The 20765-nt window shown below is 34.1% G+C and overlaps 2 protein-coding genes across 2 annotated transcripts; one reads left to right on the top strand and one right to left on the bottom strand.

Annotated features, from left to right (window-relative positions):
• The first annotated feature begins 2945 nt into the window (after positions 1-2945).
• On the top strand, positions 2946-3998 carry LOC7465097 (uncharacterized). The gene is made up of 2 exons (XM_002298306.4): positions 2946-3471; positions 3722-3998. Exons 1-2 carry the CDS (start codon positions 3109-3111, stop codon positions 3890-3892), a joined length of 534 nt encoding a protein of 177 aa, XP_002298342.2. The 5' UTR covers positions 2946-3108; the 3' UTR covers positions 3893-3998.
• Positions 3999-4912: 914 nt separating this feature from the next.
• Positions 4913-12419, bottom strand: LOC7485689 (pumilio homolog 2). Its single transcript, XM_002299823.4, has 9 exons — positions 11083-12419; positions 8841-10423; positions 8611-8752; positions 8413-8520; positions 7763-7975; positions 7565-7675; positions 6476-6670; positions 6107-6281; positions 4913-5364 (listed from the first exon to the last, which is right to left on the bottom strand). The coding sequence occupies exons 1-9, from the start codon at positions 11713-11715 to the stop codon at positions 5327-5329; spliced, it is 3198 nt and encodes a 1065-aa protein (XP_002299859.3). The 5' UTR covers positions 11716-12419; the 3' UTR covers positions 4913-5326.
• Positions 12420-20765: the final 8346 nt, after the last annotated feature.

Below are 20765 nucleotides of genomic sequence, written 5' to 3'. Positions count from 1 at the left end.
CTTATGATGACAAACCTCATAATTCTTTTCACTTAATTTGTCTTCATGGTTTAAATTAGCAATAACACTCTTATATGCGATCATATCAAGCGATATTGACACCAATTATAGATATTAGTATGTAATACAATTTAAATGACATTTATTGCCTCTTAATTCTAAATTAAACAAATAGTAATCTAACACATACAATATAAATGAAACTAATATTAAACACTTAATCAATTTCTATTTGTATGGTCTAATTATTATTGGAAATTTAAATAAGTGCAAAAATTATACTTTTTAGTTTCAACTGACAACTCTCACTAATCAAATTATAGATATTTTCATATATATGAATATAATGTAATTAAAACTTAAATTACAAAAAATATGCAGTTCAACAAAAAAATCAACCAATCATCTTAACAAAAAAAATACTAAAATAATAAAAAAATACAAAAATAAGAATAATAAATTTTAGAATTATTTTATATTGCAGGTACATAATTAAGGTCTTCAATTACATCTACTTCATCAAAGTCATCTCCTCCAAGTTTATTCTGCTCGAATCATTGAATAAGTTTAGCAGCAGCATCCAAATAACATGTGCTTCTTCCAGTGTGTCATATACCCTTTTCGGTATATTGATATTCACTATCAAGCAACATTTCATCATCGAGATTGTTGAAATATAATGATTACAGCCTATATTCCGACGATAGTTGCACTGACATTCATTTCTCAAGCAAAGAATTAAGAAAGATTAACATTTGATGTTCCATATAGAACTCGTAAACACCACTCATAGTCAATTTACTCATCCAATGGTATATATAATCAATGTGCTCTTTAATTTTATGAACATGATTAATGGTATAACCCAATAAATGATCAATTTGTTGTTGTTTATCCACTACAACAAAAAGTATTCTAAAAGCATATAAATATAATAATCAAATGTATAATAAATAGGCTTTGAGGCATGAAGATCACTATCTTTAAAGTATTAATTGTCCCCACTATATTTGTTATAGGGTTAAAGCAATATACCTTCAGGAGAAAAGCAAAATCTTAAAACTTATAGACAACAACTTCTATAAGTTTATTAAAAAATTCTATTTTGTTTTTTATAAACGTAAACATAGAGTTTGTAGAGAAAAATTAGGGAGAGAAAAAGATTATTTCTTTATTTTTCTGTCAACATCAAACTGGTATTTATAAATAAAATAACATCTTTTCATACCAAAGTGTCTATAGAGTTTAAAGACACATCTTCAGACCAATATGTCTATAGAGTTTAAAAGACAACTCTTCATTCAAATTATTTGAACAATTTGGCAAAAGGTGTCATGCATAATTATTAAATTAATTAATTATCTTAAATTAATGAATTTCAAAAATAATAATAAAAAGCATTTATGTTACATAATGTCAAATGCCATCATAGCCTTTTTAAAAAAAACAAATTACACTACTGGAACTACTATCCCTACATTGATTATCCATCGTCCATATGAATTTTAAAAAATATAGTTTCATTGTCTTTGTTCCCAAATTTTTTTGTATCATACTTTGTTACAAAGCATACACATGGTTTGCCATATGAAAACCAGACAAATACCATAGAATACACTCTTTATCTTCAGAAATACAAATTTGGCAAACGTTTTTAGAATCCTTCTTTTAAATAATACATGGTGCAGTCATTGATGCAAACAAAGAACTAGCATGTATTTATATGTATCAGGAAAAAAACGTTTGTACTGTAACAAATATATTTCATAAAATCGAACAAAAGGCACATCTTAAAACCATACCCTGGTACCATTGTAGATTTAAAGGAAACTTACTGGTGATTTAAGAATTCGCATTCATGTCCCTGGATCAATTGCTTCAATGCTAATTTGATTACTAGAACAAAAAAAAAGATATTTCACAATACGAACGTCTTTGTAAATCTTGTTAAGTTAATTTAGAGAGTCAAATATGGAAGAAGAGAAAAAGACAACCATTATCTTTCAAAATAAAAACTTCCTCTTAATATGGGTTATGTCCCTATATATATCTAGAGGAAACGACTATTTTTTTTAATAGCTATTTTAGACATTTGAACCATACCCATCCCTCATAAGCAAATCAAGCTTAACCCAATAACCAAAATATACATACCAAACTTTATTTTTTTTTAACTCAAATACAAAAAAAAATGGTTATAAGAAATAAATCTCGTATAAATGTATTAATCTGAATATTTTAGCTACATGTTGCGTGCAAACAATTCGAGGACAATACAACCATATTAGGAGAAGGAATTATAAGCAGGGATAGCTAAGTGTTGACTCGCAAGCTAAGATTGACTCGTGAGCTAAGATTGCGCGCACCCATGTTTGCTTTTTATTGTATGGGTGCCTGTATTTTCTTTTATTACGTGGTTTCTTTCTCTCTCTATAACCAAGTTTTGGGTTTTTGCGTGTTAACTCTCAGTTCGTTAGAGAAACTGCTAAAATTAAGCTTTTTCTCCAAGCCCGTTAGTAATTAAGCTTGTCTCCAATATTTTATGTTTTTTTAATTTAATACATGTCAATATTTTAATTCTTAAAAATATTTTTTAATAATATATTTTTAAAAAAATTATTTTTTTATTTCATCAAAATAATATGAAAAAAATAAACAAAAAAGTATTTTATACAATTTAATAATTTGTAACAATTACTTTAAATAAATTGATTTTTTATGAACTAAATAAAGTTAATTAACCAAAGAATGATTCGTATAAAAATATAAGAAGAAATTTTATTATCGAATAAGTGAGCTTTTCTAAAACTATAAAGAAAATGAATATCATTATTAAAAATATATATAATAATTAAAACATAGAGAAATGAAAACTTCATTTATCGAAATATGAAGCCCAATGACCCAATCTTGGTTAGGACTAATAAAGGATTTTGCAGCGTTTTGAGCCCATCGCCCATTCGAGGGAGAACACAGATGACATCAACCCATCATTTCTCTTCTTCTTCTTCTTCTTCTATCTATCCTTCGTAGGCACTGACTTCTTTTGCCAGGGTGTCGCAGAGAGAGGCAGAGAGCAGCAAGTGGCAAAGCAGTAGCAGATGCCCCATGGCGATAACATCATATCCTATGATCTCACTACCTCCACCACATCTTCTCTCCGTTACCAAGACCAAACCCCCTCACTCTTGTATTCACAACCACAACAAAGCTTTAACTCTCACCTCCCCTCTCTCCTTATCCAATCCTCTACCATCAAAAAGAACTGTTCTTTATAAACAAGAAATTCATCGCAGGAGCACCCAAATTTGGAAAATTAAAGCAACCCCTGAAGAGGTCTTGCCTTCAGATACAACCCCACTGGAGAGTACCCAGCAGATGTTGTCCACCACTAATGATGATGGAGTTGGCACTATCATATCAGCCCTTCTTTTCGTTGCCTTTGCTGCTCTATCCATTCTCACTATTGGGGTATATTCTAATTACTTTTCAAGATTCACATAATAATAACGGTGGTGGTGGTGGTGCTTTCTGTATGGTCAAAGTTGCAATCTTGAAATTGTGGTTATGGTTGTCTATAGCATTGCTCCATCTATAATCAAAATTCAAATGGTTAGCTTTCCAAGGCAAATAAAAATAATGGGCTTTTATTGTGGTTGATAAAAGTTGTGATTTTCGAACGTGGGCTGTTGCTAAATTGAGGTGGCTTCTTCGGTTGCAGATAATCTACTTAGGAGTAACAGATTTCTTGCAGAAGAGGGAGACAGATAAGCTTCAGAAGGAAGAGGAATCTAAGAAGAAGAAGAGAGTGAAGAAAAGAAAGGTGAGAGCAAGGTCTGGGCCAAGAGGATTTGGGCAGAAGATCAATGAAGATGATGAATTTGATGATTAGCACATGTATAATGTAAGCTTGACTAGTCTTTTGTAAACTCCAATTTTGCAACATTGAAGATATTGGAGCTTTTCTTGATTCTTTCTATACACGGTGACTTATGCCACACGTACAATGTTGAAAATGTCTTATTGTCTACCATTCATGTGTTGTGAGAGTTGATTCTATGTTACCATTGTTAAGGAGACTAATTCACTTTAACTCAAGAAATGGAAATTGCAACAGGACATGGGTTTTTTCATAGTCCTACAACTGTACGTAGAAGAAACAGTCACTGGTTAGTTTCTTTGAAATTGGATTAGATTGTTCACCATTGAAATTTTTTGGACCTTTTTAGTAACGGTGCTTAACCAAATATCATAGGGGAAGGGAGTGAGTTGTTGGGTTGTTTGTAAATTCAGCGAAGCAGCAGCACTGCACATAGCTCACAGGATTCAAACTGGCAACTAAAGCCAATCTGGAGTGCTGCAGTTTCGTGAATTCACTCACACTGCAGGTTTCAGAACTACAAAACTCAAGTTCAGAGCTGTACTCACCAACGCAGATATGATACAACTGCTGTAAACTTTGCAAATTGAAGCCCGGTGTAGTAGTGCTTATGGCAATTGAGCATGTCTCCAACCCTTTCAAAACTGTTGCAGTTCGCAAGTAGAGAGAATATAAAGAATACCAACAAAAAAATGACGCAATGATGCATAATGACGAGGATGACTGAGCCCATAGGCCTATCAAACAACTGTTCATATACGTTTTGCACTCTTGCTTTTGCTTTTGGTGTGAGAATCCTTCTTCATTTTTTTATATATATAGTTATTCAAAGGATGCATACGACTTTAAAGAAGACGATGGAAATTGATTTCCCTGTCTAACAACTAACAATCAAACTTCGATCGGCCATAACAAGCGCAGAAGACCAATAAAAGACGAAAAATAAAAAATGAAGGTTCACTTTCTCCAGTATGGGAAGTGGCTGGGAAAGAAGAGAACCACGGCTAATATTGTCGCAGACAAAAACCATACTTGAACGGAAGAGAAATGTACTTTTAATAGAGAAAAAAGTCGAATCCGGATACATAGAAGAAAACTCTGCCCTCACCTAAACAATAACAGCTCTTCACATACCAACATTTTGTACATATCACGTTTAGACTACCCCGACATTTTTACACCCTTAAAAACTCGTATGTCATTTACCTCCTCTGCAGGGGGCATCAGGTGTGCATTCAACATCTGAACCTCAGCTTGTTCAACTCTGTATAAACCTTAAACTACAGAATGTACAGTTTCCGATACAAGCAACAACTTTATTTTCAAACAGCCCATACCTGTCTAAAGAGATGGGTAGAAGCGTAGCCATCAAACAGGAAGGAATAAAGAGAGGAAGCTCACACTAGCCTCGGTTAGCTGTACAAACAACTTTTTTTCCTATCACAACTAAGCAGGGTGCAGGGACTGTGCAGCACTTCTCCTTTCTGCAAGCAATTCAGAATTAATGTGAGCTAAATTGACATGGAAGGAATTGTATGGTCTTACTAGCTAAATTGGCATGGCATGCATGCACACACAAGATGTTGCTCAGAACAACTAGCTATAAAAAGCAGTACCACCTTCATCTTGCAAGCATTAGGTAGGTTTTGTTTTCATCAGAAGAGTAAACGGTAAAGAAAGCATAATTTGTTTACATAAAACATGTCCCAGTTTTACATTTATATTGCCAATCAACAGCCTGTTCATGAAACATTTAAATATAGGCTCATATTTTTTTTAAGTGGATTAAAGATCGGAAACTGCAAGGTGAATACTGTATGACAACTTTCCAAAGCAAAACATATGTTTATAAACAAATGCAAATGAATGCACATGCACAATGATGCAAAATAACTCATCAACTATTGGTTTGGTGAAATTTATGAATAAAAAAACTGGCAGCTAACTTTGAGATGCAATTGAAGATGCATATGAAACAGGTAGGTAGCATGTGTCTTCAAACCACATGGGGCAGCTATTATAGCACACCAATCTTTCATCCAAAAGCTTATAATCTGCCGAGGGTTCACAAGGATTTTGCGTGACAACAGTTAGAAGCTCTACTAGCATATGCCATGTCAAGATCCACAACTAAGGTTACAAGGTACTAGTGTTATTTACTTCAATTACAGACAAGCATATCCACAAATCAAGCTTACATTAAATCATAAGTATTAAAATGCTTACCCCCAGCAGCAACAAGTTTCTCTACACGTGCAACAATATGCTTTCCATAGGTGTACTTCTTCAGTGCATTTAAATGGACTTTTATTCTTGTAAGGATCAGCTCACGCTGTTGGTCATCACATGTCTCCAGCACTTTTTGCACAACATAGTTGGCAAACTGATCCTTCATCATTGCCTGAACAGACAAGGGAAAACATTAGCAGAAGAGATCGGGAAATGATTATGCTTAATCGTGCAACAGAAAGATACAAAATTTGGAACAGGAAGAAACAAATTTGAAACACGTATGCACGCACAAACATGCATAAATAGTGGAAACTTGGAAAATTCTTCAATTGTAGCTTGCAAAAGTGCACAGAAGTTGCAAACCTGAAGAGGCTCATTTTCATCAGTAGTGCCAAGCATCTCATTGACCAGTATTTGGCGTTCAGCAGGACCACTAAAAGTTAAACACTTCTCCACAACATTGGAGGCAAACTTCTGCTGACTCATCTGAACAATCTTCCCAGCTAACTCCTTGATAATAGCAGATCGTTCATGAGATTTTCCATGTTCCAGCACATGCTGTTAAAACAGAAGCCAATGCTTAATCAATCAATAGAGATTAATATTAAGAGACAACATGAGAAGGGCTGTTAAGTAACAATATTTGGGAAGTGCATTTTAAAAAATACATAGCACAGGGAAATAACTGGCATCGGAAGAAGGAATTCCAACTGCCATATTGAACACTAAGAAAAGAAATGAAAGCAGTGCCATTTCTCCATCATCTCGCGCTTTGTCTGGGTGAGAGACATAAGCAAAAAGGAATAAAGATCTGTATCTTGGAAATTAGAGTTTACTCCCAATTTAAGATTCCATAAGAAGCGATCTAAGTCTTGAATACTATCAGGATGCGTCTTGAATACTATTAGGATGCTTCTATATGGATCGATTAAATGTTATTAGTATGCTTGCATATGTATAAATGTTATTAGTCAGCAGTTCAAACAAATACACGGGTGCACATAACTCTTTTGCAAGAGAAATGAGAGGGAAGCAGTGGATTACACTTTAATGATGACTGGTATTTATTTAATAAGTGAATGAAGTAAGCTCAAGTACAATAGAACCATATCTCAAAGGGGAATAATGACAAGAAACTCGTTCACATAATAGAGTTTGCAACGCAGGAATGTATATCCCTAAAATGTTGACAGATATAAAGGATGAGACATGAAGGTGATAGTGCTGGAGATTCAGCCAGGATTGTAGAAAATACACTCCCTATCATCTCAAGAATACCTGGACTGCTTTTTATAGATTAAACAAAACATCATGACCAACTTTTTTTATAAAAAGCAGAGAGCTTTATATCCCATACCCAGTATCTAGATGACACAAAAGTTATAACACTCAACAAGAATGGTAGCAACTTATATGCATCCAAAGTGGGAGTCATTGAAATGCAAAACCAACCTGCACTACATAATTTCCATATTGATCTTGCGCCAACATACTAACAGCACCTAAAATCTCATCCATAACTTTACTCTCTGTTTTTGCGTCCTTGCAGTGTTCCAATATCCTCTGCAAAATACAGAAACAGTTACGTAATTTTCTTTTCTTCCAGAAAGGTCCACGTAGATTTGAAATAAGCAAAGAACAGTTCCAAACCTGTATCACACGACACCCATATGGATGGGTGGAGAGATTCACAACTTGATCAAAGAATGTTGAGACAATAAACTGAATGTTATCTTCAGGAATACACTCGATGCACTTTTGGATGACATGGTTCCCATTCTGGTCACGTACACACCGCATTACATGACCATCGAGCTCTTCAACCATTTTTATTTTCTGGTCTAGGTCAACAACCTCAATGGCCTAAACAATATAAACAAAAGAACATGTTACTTGCTATCAACAACTTCAGTAGCTGCCCCTGATAATCATATTCATCTTAATTTGATTGGTGAGTTTTTAGGGATCTCCAAAAATTTGTGCATAATCACGCTTCTATTGTGTAATGATGAAGGCAAGAAACAAATACATAAGCAGTGCTGCCCCTCCAAAATAGGTAACTTGTTACCCTAATCGAGAATACAAGACACTTCATTATGCAAATTGGTGAGGACAACCCTAACAAAGAATTCTTTGAGCTGTTTGACCAAAACATTTTGTTTTTACACGAACCAGGAGTAAACATTTTTGTTCTCAGAAGCATACTTTCTGGCACCATAGTACCATAATCCACAAACAAAGATGTAACAGGGTGTATCACGTAACATTAAATTGCAAAATGGTAGCAAAACTAATGGTACCTTCTGGATCACTCGACAGCCATACATTTGAAGACTAAGTGTCAAAACATGACCAAAAAGATTGCCAGCCAATTCTCTTCTCTGTGATGGAAGGCCATGCTCGAAAAACTACATACAAATACATAGTTACTACTTTCATATGCGGAATCCATAAAAACGTAACAAAGTGCACCGTAACAAAGCATAGATATCTGGTACCTTCTGAATTACATAATTACCAAACACATCAGTCATCAGAGGAAGAGCCTGGGGCATGATTTCCTCATAAACCACATTTTTCTCATCCATTGTGGCAGTCTCAAGTTTTTGTTGAATGAATCGGCTCCCATACTGATCCGCACTGCTCATAAGGGATCTCAAATCATTGAATTATATAAAAAAAAATTATGACAATGAATGAACATAAGATTTTTTTGTTCAAGAGATACCTGAACTCAACAACATGACCAACAATTTCTGAGAGTTCAAGACACTTGGTTTTATTGCTCTTGAACTCTTCCAATAGGGATGGCGCATAGTTTTCATCCATGTTACATCCTGCATCCAAGGGCCAGTGTCCCATGATGCCCCCAGCTAAGTTCCTCATTCCAGAAGGAAAACGCATATTCAGTTCATTGTGTCTTAAGGGACTGGCAGGTCCAACTGGGGAGTTTGGAATGACAGGGCTTGCCAGGGGACTTCCAGGATATGGCATACCAACACCAAAGGCAGGATTCCCAAAATAACCATGATGAGTAGAACTGCCAGATTTACCACCTAATGGGACACCATACTGTGATTTCTGAGATGATAGAAGACCATAAGCCTTTTGAATTTCAAGGAAATTCAAGTATGAATTACCCAAGTAGTTCCTATCTAGTGAGGGATCATTAATAGCAGAGAGCTGGGTAGCAGCATAGTCAGGAGTCCTCAAGTACTGGAGATACATAGGATCAACAAAAGGTGCCTGAAGAGCACTACCTGCTATTGGACTCCCCCCTCTCCCAAGATTATAAGACTCCAACGAAGCAGCAGTTAGATTTGTTCCAGACCCCAAACCACTTCCGAGCACTCTTGAGTCCATTCCAGGGATGGCCATAGCAGATGCGGCAGCAACATTTTCAAATAATGGTGGCAGATTACCAGTGCCAAGCTGCTGGGCAATCATGGAAGCCAATGCTGGATTCATGGAATACCCACTCAGTCCATAGTTTGGAAGTGATGAATTGATACCATCTAGATGCTGATACTGTGCAGGTAAGCCACCTCCACCACCAAGAGCCGAGGTAGGTGATCCTTTCATGTAAGAATTGCCAGAAGGAAAAGCCAATTTTTGTAGTTCAACCTGCCTGTCAGCCATCAAGGATGGGCTGTTGAGGTTCGATCCACCACCATTACTCCTAGCCAAATCAGAATATGATAAATTGGCAGATTGAGGAACAGAAGACATATGTAAATGCCCAGATTCAGACTTGTTTATGTATGTATTTTGCTTCAGATGATTCTGGCCGCCTTGGAGGCCAAAGAGATAATTCTGATGGCTGTCAACATCCTGTTCAGCCTGTGATGGCAAATGGCTTTCTTCATCAACTCCACCATTTGTTGCCAAGTTAATGCCAGAAAACGCAGCTACCAACTCTGAAGGCTCCCTGATACCAGATGAGACACCAATGAATGAGTTTGAACTAGCAGTGCCTCTCTTTTCAGATGTACTCACTCTCCCTTGTCCAATGGGTGTAGGACATGGACTAGGGGCCCTGGCAACGTGTTGAGGATCAGGAGTAGTACTCCTAGACAAGGAGGCACCAAGAGCAGCGGCATAACTATAAGAAGGTTGGCCTATATTTTGGACAGGAGAGGAGCCCTGGCCATTTGCACCAGATCGTAAAGTATCTGCAGATGATAATTCACGGCGCAAATGAGCCAACTCCGCTTCAGCTGAACCTAAGGTCTCAACGTTTTCATTAAATGCATTACGACTAGCCGGGCGAGATGGGGGCCCTGTCACAGGAGTTGCACGCCCCAAATCATCCTGCATGGATATAAGATACCAAATCATAAATATAACAGTGGAGTGGACAATCTAAAGAAGGCAACTTTTAGGCCATAGACAATGCCCTTGAAATTGGTATCCCAATCCAAAGCTTGAGTTCAAAGTGTGTGTCTAGCATGGGGCCTCGTAATGATCTCGTCATTCACACAGAACTAAATCCCACACAACTAAAAGCTCCTCAGAGTTCAGAGTTCACAAGTTAAACATACCGACCAGTTCATAGACTTCTTTACTGTGTATTCGAGAATAAAAATAACTAAATATTGCATCAATTTGTCATGATCGCATTCTTAATACACCTCCAATACCATTTGTACACAAACAAACTGAAACCAAAATAATAGCAAGGCATAGAGAATGATACAAAAAAAAATAACCCAGGTAAAAAAAACTGATTTTCTGTAACATTCGAAGTAGAAAATTAGAAAAGGACAGCAAAAAACTTGTTTATTTCATCCATGCACAAATAAGATTGTGCCAATCCTTAATAGGAAGCACCGAATACCACAACGGGGAATTCAAGGAAAATAATCCAATGATATTCTTGATGCCAGAAAGCAATAAAGAAGATGCTACGCAAAAGCCAGAAATTTACAAACAAACAGAAACGTGACTTGAGCAAAATCATAGAAATGCACCTGAAATATTTCAGCAAAGCTCTTCTGTTTGCTGGCAAGTCCTAATCCTGGTAAACCAATCAGCCCGTCACCACCCCATTCAAGTGAGCCAGAAACCTTCTCTGACTCAACCTCGCTGTCTTGATTCCTCGATTCAAACCCTGGCGGCATTGAAAACATTGATCTACCATTACCACTATCAGCTCTACTACCTTTCCTCCTATCTCCAATCCCACCTAAGACTGAACTTCCACCCTTCAATCTCTGCGCAGACCTCCAATCCTCCTTCGACAGCAAAGGAGGAGGAAGCCTAGGGTTCAAATTCACATTTGAATAGTAATAAGATAAGTAAGCTGGATCAGACCTAAGCTCCTTCTCGGACGTGAAACCATTCCCATTTTTTCCACCAATAAAGTCTGAGAAAGAGGCACCACCGTTACCTCCGCCGCCAAACAAGCCCCCGACTGCATTCAATGAACCCTCCACGGTTGGAGGAGCAGAACCACTCCTATACAAATTGAGCTCTTTCTCACGATCATCAGCTTCTTGCCTACGTTGCTCACGCAACAATAACCCTATCTCCTTCTCTAAATCATCACCGAATGATCCATCATTAGCTCCTATCATCGGTCTCCTTCCCAATTCAGATAGCATATTCAAAACCCCAATTTGATCATTACCCCCTATAACAACTCAATAACTGATCAACACCCACCAGTTATAATCAAACCCTAAAACCTAAACCGTCTCCAAAATCAAAACTTGTCTACGTTAGAAATAGCCAAAACCCTACTTACAGCTTCAAGATGTTAACTTTTTAACTAGAAAAGATCAAAACTTGTACACCTACTAAATTGATGAACATCAATTGCCCACTCCTAAACTGCAAAAACTTCAATTTTCAATCATAAAACATGTTAAAAAAGATGGGGCTTTCCTCTCTTATCTTCTAAATCAATTTTATGAAACAAAGCACACAACTTTGCGCACCATGTTTTCATGCAGCAAAGATTGTGTGAGAAATAGATAGATAAAGAAAGAGAGCAATTTTCATTGAAGAAACAAGAAAAACATGGAAGAAGAGGGTTTTATAGTGGGCTGAGATCAATCTGGCGGCGATTGGTCCTTACAAGAACCCTTAGGGTTTTGTTCTAATGCGGAGTGATGAGCATCAACTATCAAAAGAAAGACTTTAATTAGAAGCAGTGAGATATTTATATATTAAAAAAGAAAAGAAATTTCTTTTATTGGTACGAATCCTACGAAGAAAAGGAAAAATAAAAATAAATAAAATACTTTATTTATTAAGTCCAATCCTAAAAGAACATGGGTAATTGACGAAGTGATAACCGACTGATGTAGAGAAATCGGTGGTAGAAAGAAGATAATGATGTTTGGTTTTTCCTCGTCCCGTGTGTCCCTAAACTGCTAAACAACAACAGAATTCCATGGTCTTGCACGTCAGCTTAGAGTCGGTTTTTACCCTCTTTGCCTCTCTTTTTTTATTTAAATTAAAAAAATACATTTTAGGCATTAAAACTTGAGTTGAAGAATCTGTTAAAGTAGCAATGTATTTCAACCATCGGTTTTTGTTTTTATCTTCCTGAATTCATCGCCATTGTTGTGTTAAGAAAACAATATACCAAGAACTCTCTCCTCTTTTCCTTTTTCAGCTATTTGGTTGAGTAATTAACTTACTTTGCCATAATGAGTGCTATACTAATGTCAATGCAAGCCAGAATTTAATGTTGACGTGTGGGCAGGTTTTGTGGGAAATCTTCACTAACAAGCAGCTCTTAGCTCTCCTTGGTTTATTGGGAGGAACAGGGGCCAGGGGGAGGGGGCGGAGCTACAAGCAATTGTTCATGGGGTTTTAATCTTCTTTTTTTCAAGGTTTCCCTCTTTATTTATGAGCTTTTTCCTAGTTTGATAAATGATGCTGTGACAGAGTTTTGCTTCTATTTTCTTCTTTTTGTTTAGAGGTTTTTTCTGTATCATTTTATTTTTATTTTTTGTTATGGTTTTTAAAATTTTAAAAACAAAATGTGAAAACTTATTTGTTTCTGTTAATGGATTTCAAAAAAAAAATTTGGCTACGTATTTTCAAACCTTCACAAACCAAAAAATAAAGGTTCGACAACACTATCATTGTACATTTCGAAAGGCTCCAGGATGTAGTGACTGGGCTAGGATCAAGTCCACGAACATGCCAATATTGGATCTGGGTCCAGGGACTAGATTCAGGTTTAGGTTGTTTACAAGTTGGATCAAGCACAAGTCCAGCACATGAGAGCTTCAGTGAGCGGTTGTTGTAATAAGATGAGGGCAAGATGTTGGGAGATAAGGATGGAGTCCGAGGCCTTCCAGAGTCGAGTGGGGGCAAGGATGGAGTCTAAGAACTCGAGCATAATTAGATCAGTCTGACAAATTAACTTGAAATCTGGTTGATTCGATGGTTGAACCGGTCTGAGTAAGGCAAAAAATCTAGATAAATAAAAATCTAGCAAAACTCGTTTGAGATCTATTTTTTTTTAAAATGTCACAACTCCTGCAGCTTTCATAATTCCATTTCATTTCTATCTGAGTTTTTTTCTCGGATCAGCTCTAGCTAGAGAGACATGACAATAACGAATACATTGCTTTATGCCTTGTTTTGATGATTAGTAGTTTTGGTTTGTGTTTGGTCTCGACACGTGCAGAGCTTCGAAAGTTTGAACAACCTGCAAAAACTGATAGGACACTTTCCTTTCTAATGCTTTGAGACTGGGGTAGAGAAGGTGCTTTCAACCAGTCTGAAGTTGCTCTTCAAGTTCTACCAACTTCCTTGCTTTTCTTTAATTTATATCATGTTTTTGTATGTTTATGCGCGTGTAGGAAAGGAGTTGAAGAAAAGGCATGCAACATATAACTGGCATTTCTATATTTTGAAGAGCTTTCCTTCAATTAATTCCTGCCTATGATTTGCATGGAAACAAAAGGGAAGGATTGGAGGGAAGCTGGACACAGATTTAACATTAATTCTTTTAATTTTTTCGGGTTGACCTCAAGACCCGACTCCCTGGCTAGATCAACTTCTAGGTCGGATCTTATAATTATACACTCGAGAGTCAAGTAGGGTTGAGATTGTGTTTGAGGTGTTGTATATCAACTAGGAATGTGCTTAGGGCTTCTAAGAGTTGGGTTCGTGTCTTATTAATTGAAAAAACAAATTTAAAAAAAAATTATAATATTATTTACAAACCATGTAACAAATTTATAATAGTATTTGAGGATCACAAGACTAAAAAGTAAGTAAATCTAATAAAAAAATTTAGAGCGTCAAGAAACCAAAAAAAAAAAAAAAGGCCATGCCTAGCACCTAGCCTAGTGGTAGTAGGGCAAGTCCGTGTGTGTGTGTGTTTGTGTAGATCATCTGTTTGAAAATAATAGTGGTGATGTCACTCGAACTTGCATCCTCATGGTTGTGACTCTCGTGCTAGCCAATTATGCTACGACAATGAATCGTTAAAAAAAGATTAGAAAATCATATTAATATGTTTTATTGTTCATATGAACAATAAAACTTTCTTAAAAAAACCTTGATTTTTTTAGAATGTTTGGATAGTGAATATTAATTTTAATAACTCAACTCTTGGCCAAATATTAGGTGCAAATTTTATGAAAATAAAAACAACAAAAATAAATAGTATTCAACCAAAATTATTTTTATTTTTAAAAAAAAATAGCATAAAAAATATATCAAATAACTCTTTGGTTTTTTTTTCTTATATTGTAGTTTGCTAATTTGCTTGGCACTTGCATGGTTCTAGTAATATTGGATTGAGGTATTATGGGTGACATGATAAAAAAAAAAAAAAGTGCTAAAACATAAGGTAAAAACACAATGGTTATAGTCTCTATTTGCTATTATAATATAATTACTTTTTTGCACTTCCCAGTAAAATCAATGAACTCATTTCTAGGGCAACTCGAACTTTTCACATGTTCGTTAGTCATTATAAAATTCAATTGGGACAGTTCAATCTTTTTGTTTTTTAGCATATTAAAATTACTAAATTACCCTTAAAAATAATAAACTATCGTTAAAAGTCATTTTCTCCTTTTCTGTATAGTTAGCATTGTGCACTTACAAAAAAAAACCCTTAGAAAGATAAAATTAATAAATTGCCTTCTAAGGGTTATTTTGTCTTTAACCTTGGTTTTTTTTTTTTTATATACTTATGTTGACTTAAAGACAATTCTGTAATTTAATAAATATAAATATTATTAAAAAAAAATTGATTGACGCGTACATTGAAAGCGTTAGCGTATGAGGCATCCTATCACTTCTAGATAGCGCATTTGATGACTTCTGGTGGTCAATAGCGTATGGGGCACGCCTCTCTTTCACAACAACACGTGTGGTGTTTTGACCTCTGGTTTGGTGTTGATTGACTTTTTTTTTTCTTTTTCCTATCTCCACCTTGATTTTCACGCGTGTCACTCTAGATTTTTAAAACAACCCCTCAATTTTTTTTTCTTTTCATATTTGATCCATGTTCTTTTGATTGCTATTTTTTATTTGAAATAGTTTCTAAATTTTTTTTTTCAATTTCATCCTCCTTCAGTTTTTTATTTATCATATTTGGTCCTTATTCTTTTAATTGTTATTTGTTTTATTTTAGATAATTTTTAGATTTGAATTTTTTTTACAATTTTATCCTCCTTCAAATATCTTCATATGTGATTTGATCCTCCTTATTTTTATTGCATTTCTTTTTTATCTGACAACGTTTTTTGGTGATTTCATCCTCCAATATTAAATTAGATGGGAATTGAATTTTTTATTGAACTCGGGTCTAAGATTCAACAGGTTACAGGTTTGGAATATTAGCCTAGTTTTAGGGGATTTTCCCTGGTTTGCTTTTTTAAAAAAAAAAAACTGATGGTTTTTTTAGTTTCATCCTTCAATATTTATTTGTTTTTCAATTTCATTCTTCTTCAATTTTTTATATGTTAAATTTGGTCTTCATTGTTTTGATTGTTATATATTTTATTTTAGATAATTTTTATAATTGAAGATTTTTTTTGCAATTTCATCATCCTTCAACTTCCCCCCCTATGTGATTAGATTCTTTTTCAAGGTTGTTAAAATCGCGATTCAACTCGTATTACGAGTCAATACATGCTTAATGTGCAGAATTGCCTTAAAAACTCGAAAATTGATAAAATCGGGTTAAAATCGAGTAAAATCGGATGAAATCGGTAAAATTGATAAGAATCTTATTCTTTTTATTGCAACTCCTTTTGCTCTTGTAACTTTTTTTAATATAAATTGTTTTTGCGATTTCCTCCTCCAACTTTATTGAACCCGGGTTTAGGATTCAACAGGCTGTTGGTTTAGAAGATTAACCCAGGTTTAAAGGATTCAATTAGGTTTGATTGTTTTTTTTAAGATATTTTTTTTTTAGTTTCATCCTTCATCATTTATTTATCTCTTAGATTTTATCTTCATTCTTTAATTGAACCCGAGGTCAATTAATATCCGATCAAGACCCAGACAGGAGGAGGATATGGGAAGGAAAACGAAAGAGGTAGGTTGTTTGATCGGGTAAGTCATTGTGGTCATGTCCATTACCCGAGTCGTCAATTTCATAGGTTAACACATGTCAATATAATGTGTCGCCTTATTTTTATTGCACTTCGTATATATTTTTTTATTTACAATTTAATCATTTGAGATTTTATTGTTTCACATTTAAGCTAGGGTTATCCATAGGTTAAAACGACGGCAACATAAAAATATTTTTAACCAGATCATCATTTGGGCAGGGTGACAAATTCCCTCTTGACCCGTTAAGTTGAGTAGGTCACTTCAACTTTTGTTTCACATTTATCAATATATATGGTGGTCTATTAATTTGATCTAATATACTAGTTGATTTTTTAATTCTCATTTCAAATATTTTATTGTATTCATAAAAAAAAAAATTGTGATGCTTACTTCTTTTTTTTAATGTAGTGATTGAATTTTGATTCAAAATATGGGCCCGGGCCACTAATTAACTATATAGAATGATCTTTCTAAAATATAAAATTAGTAAAAAAAAAAAATGGTTACCAACGAGTGTAATTGTATGATCGAACATAGACCCTCTGTCAAACACATAAACCCAACATAAGTCAAAATTCACGTGTATTTGTATTATGATTGTTCTGGCTGTTAATCCCACTATCAACCTCTCTTGACTGAGTATTAAATGATCAAGTATACAATATAATCATTGTATTTAATGAAGGCTAATCACGTAATCTATGCTAATGACACTTTATATCAACGTATTCTATCATCTTCTTCTTACCTTTATTTTTTATATATAAATCTCTCCTTGAGTTAAATCAATATCGCGCGTAACTTTAATAAGATAAATATTTGAATCAAAAAATAGTCTTTTAAATCCAACTCTAAATTAATTAACAAAATAGTCTTTTAATCTTAGAGTGTAACTCACTGGTCAGGCTCTAAGTTTACTCCCTAAAAGTTACTAGTTCGAGTCTCACAAACCTCATGACCGGCCACTGGAGACTTATATAGTCGTTAACTTTAGAGTCGTGTGATTAGTCGAGGTGCATGCAAACTGGTCCAGACACCCAGGTTAATAAAAAAAAATAATCTTTTGAACCAAAATAAATGGTCAATCCTGCCTTAAATTATAGGGTTTTCAAACCAACCAATGCAAATTTCTCCGGCAACCAGGTCAGACAAGCTTCATAATCTCCTTTATCTAGAGAATTTATATAGCCCTGGCGCTTCAAATCCTAACCCATAATGTCATCAGCAGCACCATCATCGTTGCCAGCATTGCTGCACCCTCATCACCTCCGCCGCCGCGCCACCTTCACCATTTTTGAGGCAACAGTGAACTCTCGAATACGGGGGAATGCCTTTTTGACTTGTAAACGAGGCCAACGTGACCATCCTCGAGGTTTATAAAAATCACGTTACCTATGACGAACGAAACCGAGTCAATGTTTAATTTTTCATAGCGACTTTTCATACCCGACTTGGAGTATTTGATATTGCGATAGCTGTTGTGGTTGTAGTTTAAAAAAATTATTTTATAAAAAATACTTTTGGTTGAGGTTGGTTTAAAAAAATAGATGTTTGGTTAAAACTGTGGTTGAAATTGAGGTTGAAGAAAAAGTAGTTTTAATGTGTTTGGTTAAAAAAATGCTTTTCAAATTGAGGTTATATATATATATATATATATATATTAATGATTTTTAACTTAAATATTATAAATTTAACTACTGTTATTACATCATGAAATAAATAATATTAAAATCAAATATTTTTTATTATTCCATTAAACTATAATGCTGTTTGTTATTGTGGCTGCGGGTGAGGTTCACCCACAGCCACACATTTTTATGTTTGGTAAAGGAAACAAACCTGATTTTGCTTGGTAGGGCCCACTGATTTTTGCTGCCCAGCCGCAAGATTGGAGAAGCAGCAAAATGCTGCTTCTCGTGGTTATTTTTAGGAACAGTGGAGCACACTGTTCAGTGAACAGTGGAGCCATGCTCCACTGTCGCAATGTTTAGTTAGTTTTTTTTTTTTTTTTTGAAAAACCAATGAGAAAAGTTTAGTTTTTTTTTCCCGAACACCAGTGCAGTTAATCGTGAACAATATTTTTTTTTGTTTTTTTAAAAAAATTAGTTTAATGTAAATTAAGTTTACTCGTACTGTAATGAAATTGTAAATTTTTTTAAAAAAATTGTGTTGTACTTGAAAAACTAGTATTTAATATTATTTAATAACACTACATAAATTAAAAAGATATCACATGATGACGTAGCATTTATGGAATTTGATCGCAATTCCAATAATAAAGATTTCACAATCTTTATTATTTAATAACACTACATAAATTAAAAAATTCAGTTTTTGTTGTTGCGCGCTTAAGAAACCATGAAAAATATAGTTCTTGTTGGATATATTTCGTATGTAATGGCACTGCACATAGTTTAATGGAATAATAAAAAATATTTGATTTCAATATTATTTATTTCATGATATAATAACAGTAGTTAAATCTACAATATTTAAGTTAAAAATCATTAATATATATATATATATATATATATATATATCATTTTATAACCTCAATTTGAAAAGCATTTTTTTAACCAAACACATTAAAACTACTTTTTCTTCAACCTCAATTTCAACCACAGTTTTAACCAAACACCTATTTTTTCAAATCAACCTCAACTAAAAGTACTTTTTATAAAACAACTTTTTTAAGCCACAACCACAACAGCTAACGCAATACCAAACACAATCTATGTGCAATGTCATTACATACGAAATCTATCCAACAAGGACTATATTTTCCATGGTTTCTTAAGCGCGCAACAACAAAAAATGAATTTTTTAATTTATGTATTGTTATTAAATAATAAAGATTGTGATATCTTTATTATTGGAATTGCGATCAAATTCCACAAATGCTACGTCATCATGCGATATCTTTTTAATTTATGTAGTGTTATTAAATAATATTAAATACTAGTTTTTCAAGTACAACACAATTTTTTTAAAAAAATTTACAATTTCATTACAGTACGAGTAAATTTAATTCACATTAAACTAATTTTTTTAAAAAAACAAAAAAAAAATATTGTTCACGATTAACTGCACTGGTGTTCAAGAAAAAAAAACTAAACTTTTCTCATTGGTTTTTCAAAAAAAAAAAAACTAACTGAACATTGCGACAGTGGAGCCATGCTCCACTGTTCCTAAAAATAACCACGAGAAGCAGCATTTTGCTGCTTCTCCAATCCTGCGGCTGGGCAGCAAAAATCAGTGGGCCCTACCAAGCAAAATCAGGTTTGTTTCCTTTACCAAACATAAAAATGTGTGGCTGCCGGTGAACCTCACCCGCAGCCACAATAACAAACAGCATCTTGGTACACAAGAACAAAGGGTTCCACGGGAAACTGTACATGAGATGGACCCGGTGGGAAATGACACGAGGTAATATCATATTAGTTTTTTTACCTGTATTTCGTTCCAGGTAAAATATTTTTTAAAAAAAAATTAAAAAAATATAAAAACATTATAAAATAAATTTTTTTATACATACTAGAAAAAAAACTTTTAAAATACTGAAATATTGACATGGATAGTATATTGTTTTTTAATAAAATATTAAGATAACAACATATTGAATCAATTCAAGCTAGTTAAATTGCAAAATTCATGATTTGGAGCATGAGAACATGATAACTCCATGTAACCTGTACCAAATATTAAAGGTAAAAAAAAATCTAAAAAATAATAAAAAAAAGCAACTTGAGTAAATCTAAATCGATGGTCGGCGACACACCAAGTGCTGAGAAAATTTAAAATATATATTAAAAAAGAGTTAAGGTGATGCAAGTGTTTACAAAGAAGTAAAAAAATCAAAGACTAGTCATTAAGTCGCATGAGTTCCATAAAGATCTTTTAATATAATAGTATGAAAATAAGGCAACCATGATTTAATTATATGAAAAATCAAGTAGATATAAACAAATCTTCCAAGCATGTGTTAATTTCTCAAATTCAAAGCTCATTAAATCTTAGATTTATGTTCAATAAAGAAACCTAATTTCCAACCAATACAATAATGAAGAATAACATCAAAAAACAAAATTCTAGACTCGGGTTATTAAATCAA

Source organism: Populus trichocarpa, chromosome 1 (assembly GCF_000002775.5).
Source record: "Populus trichocarpa isolate Nisqually-1 chromosome 1, P.trichocarpa_v4.1, whole genome shotgun sequence".
NCBI classification, from domain to species: Eukaryota; Viridiplantae; Streptophyta; class Magnoliopsida; order Malpighiales; family Salicaceae; genus Populus; species Populus trichocarpa.
This window is presented reverse-complemented; position numbering and strand designations above follow the sequence as displayed.

What these genes read in the sequence shown, in the direction of transcription:
- LOC7465097 (XM_002298306.4), top strand. Translation starts at nt 3,109, where the DNA reads ATGGCGATAACATCATATCCTATGATCTCACTACCTCCACCACATCTT. An exon ending in TATCCATTCTCACTATTGGG is followed by an intron (nt 3,472 to 3,721) that starts GTATATTCTAAT and finishes CTTCGGTTGCAG; the next exon opens with ATAATCTACTTAGGAGTAAC.
- LOC7485689 (XM_002299823.4), bottom strand. Translation starts at nt 11,715, where the DNA reads ATGCTATCTGAATTGGGAAGGAGACCGATGATAGGAGCTAATGATGGA. An exon ending in ATGGGTGTCGTGTGATACAG is followed by an intron (nt 7,676 to 7,762) that starts GTTTGGAACTGT and finishes TGTATTTTGCAG; the next exon opens with AGGATATTGGAACACTGCAA. An exon ending in ATGGAAATTATGTAGTGCAG is followed by an intron (nt 6,671 to 7,564) that starts GTTGGTTTTGCA and finishes CTGTTTTAACAG; the next exon opens with CATGTGCTGGAACATGGAAA.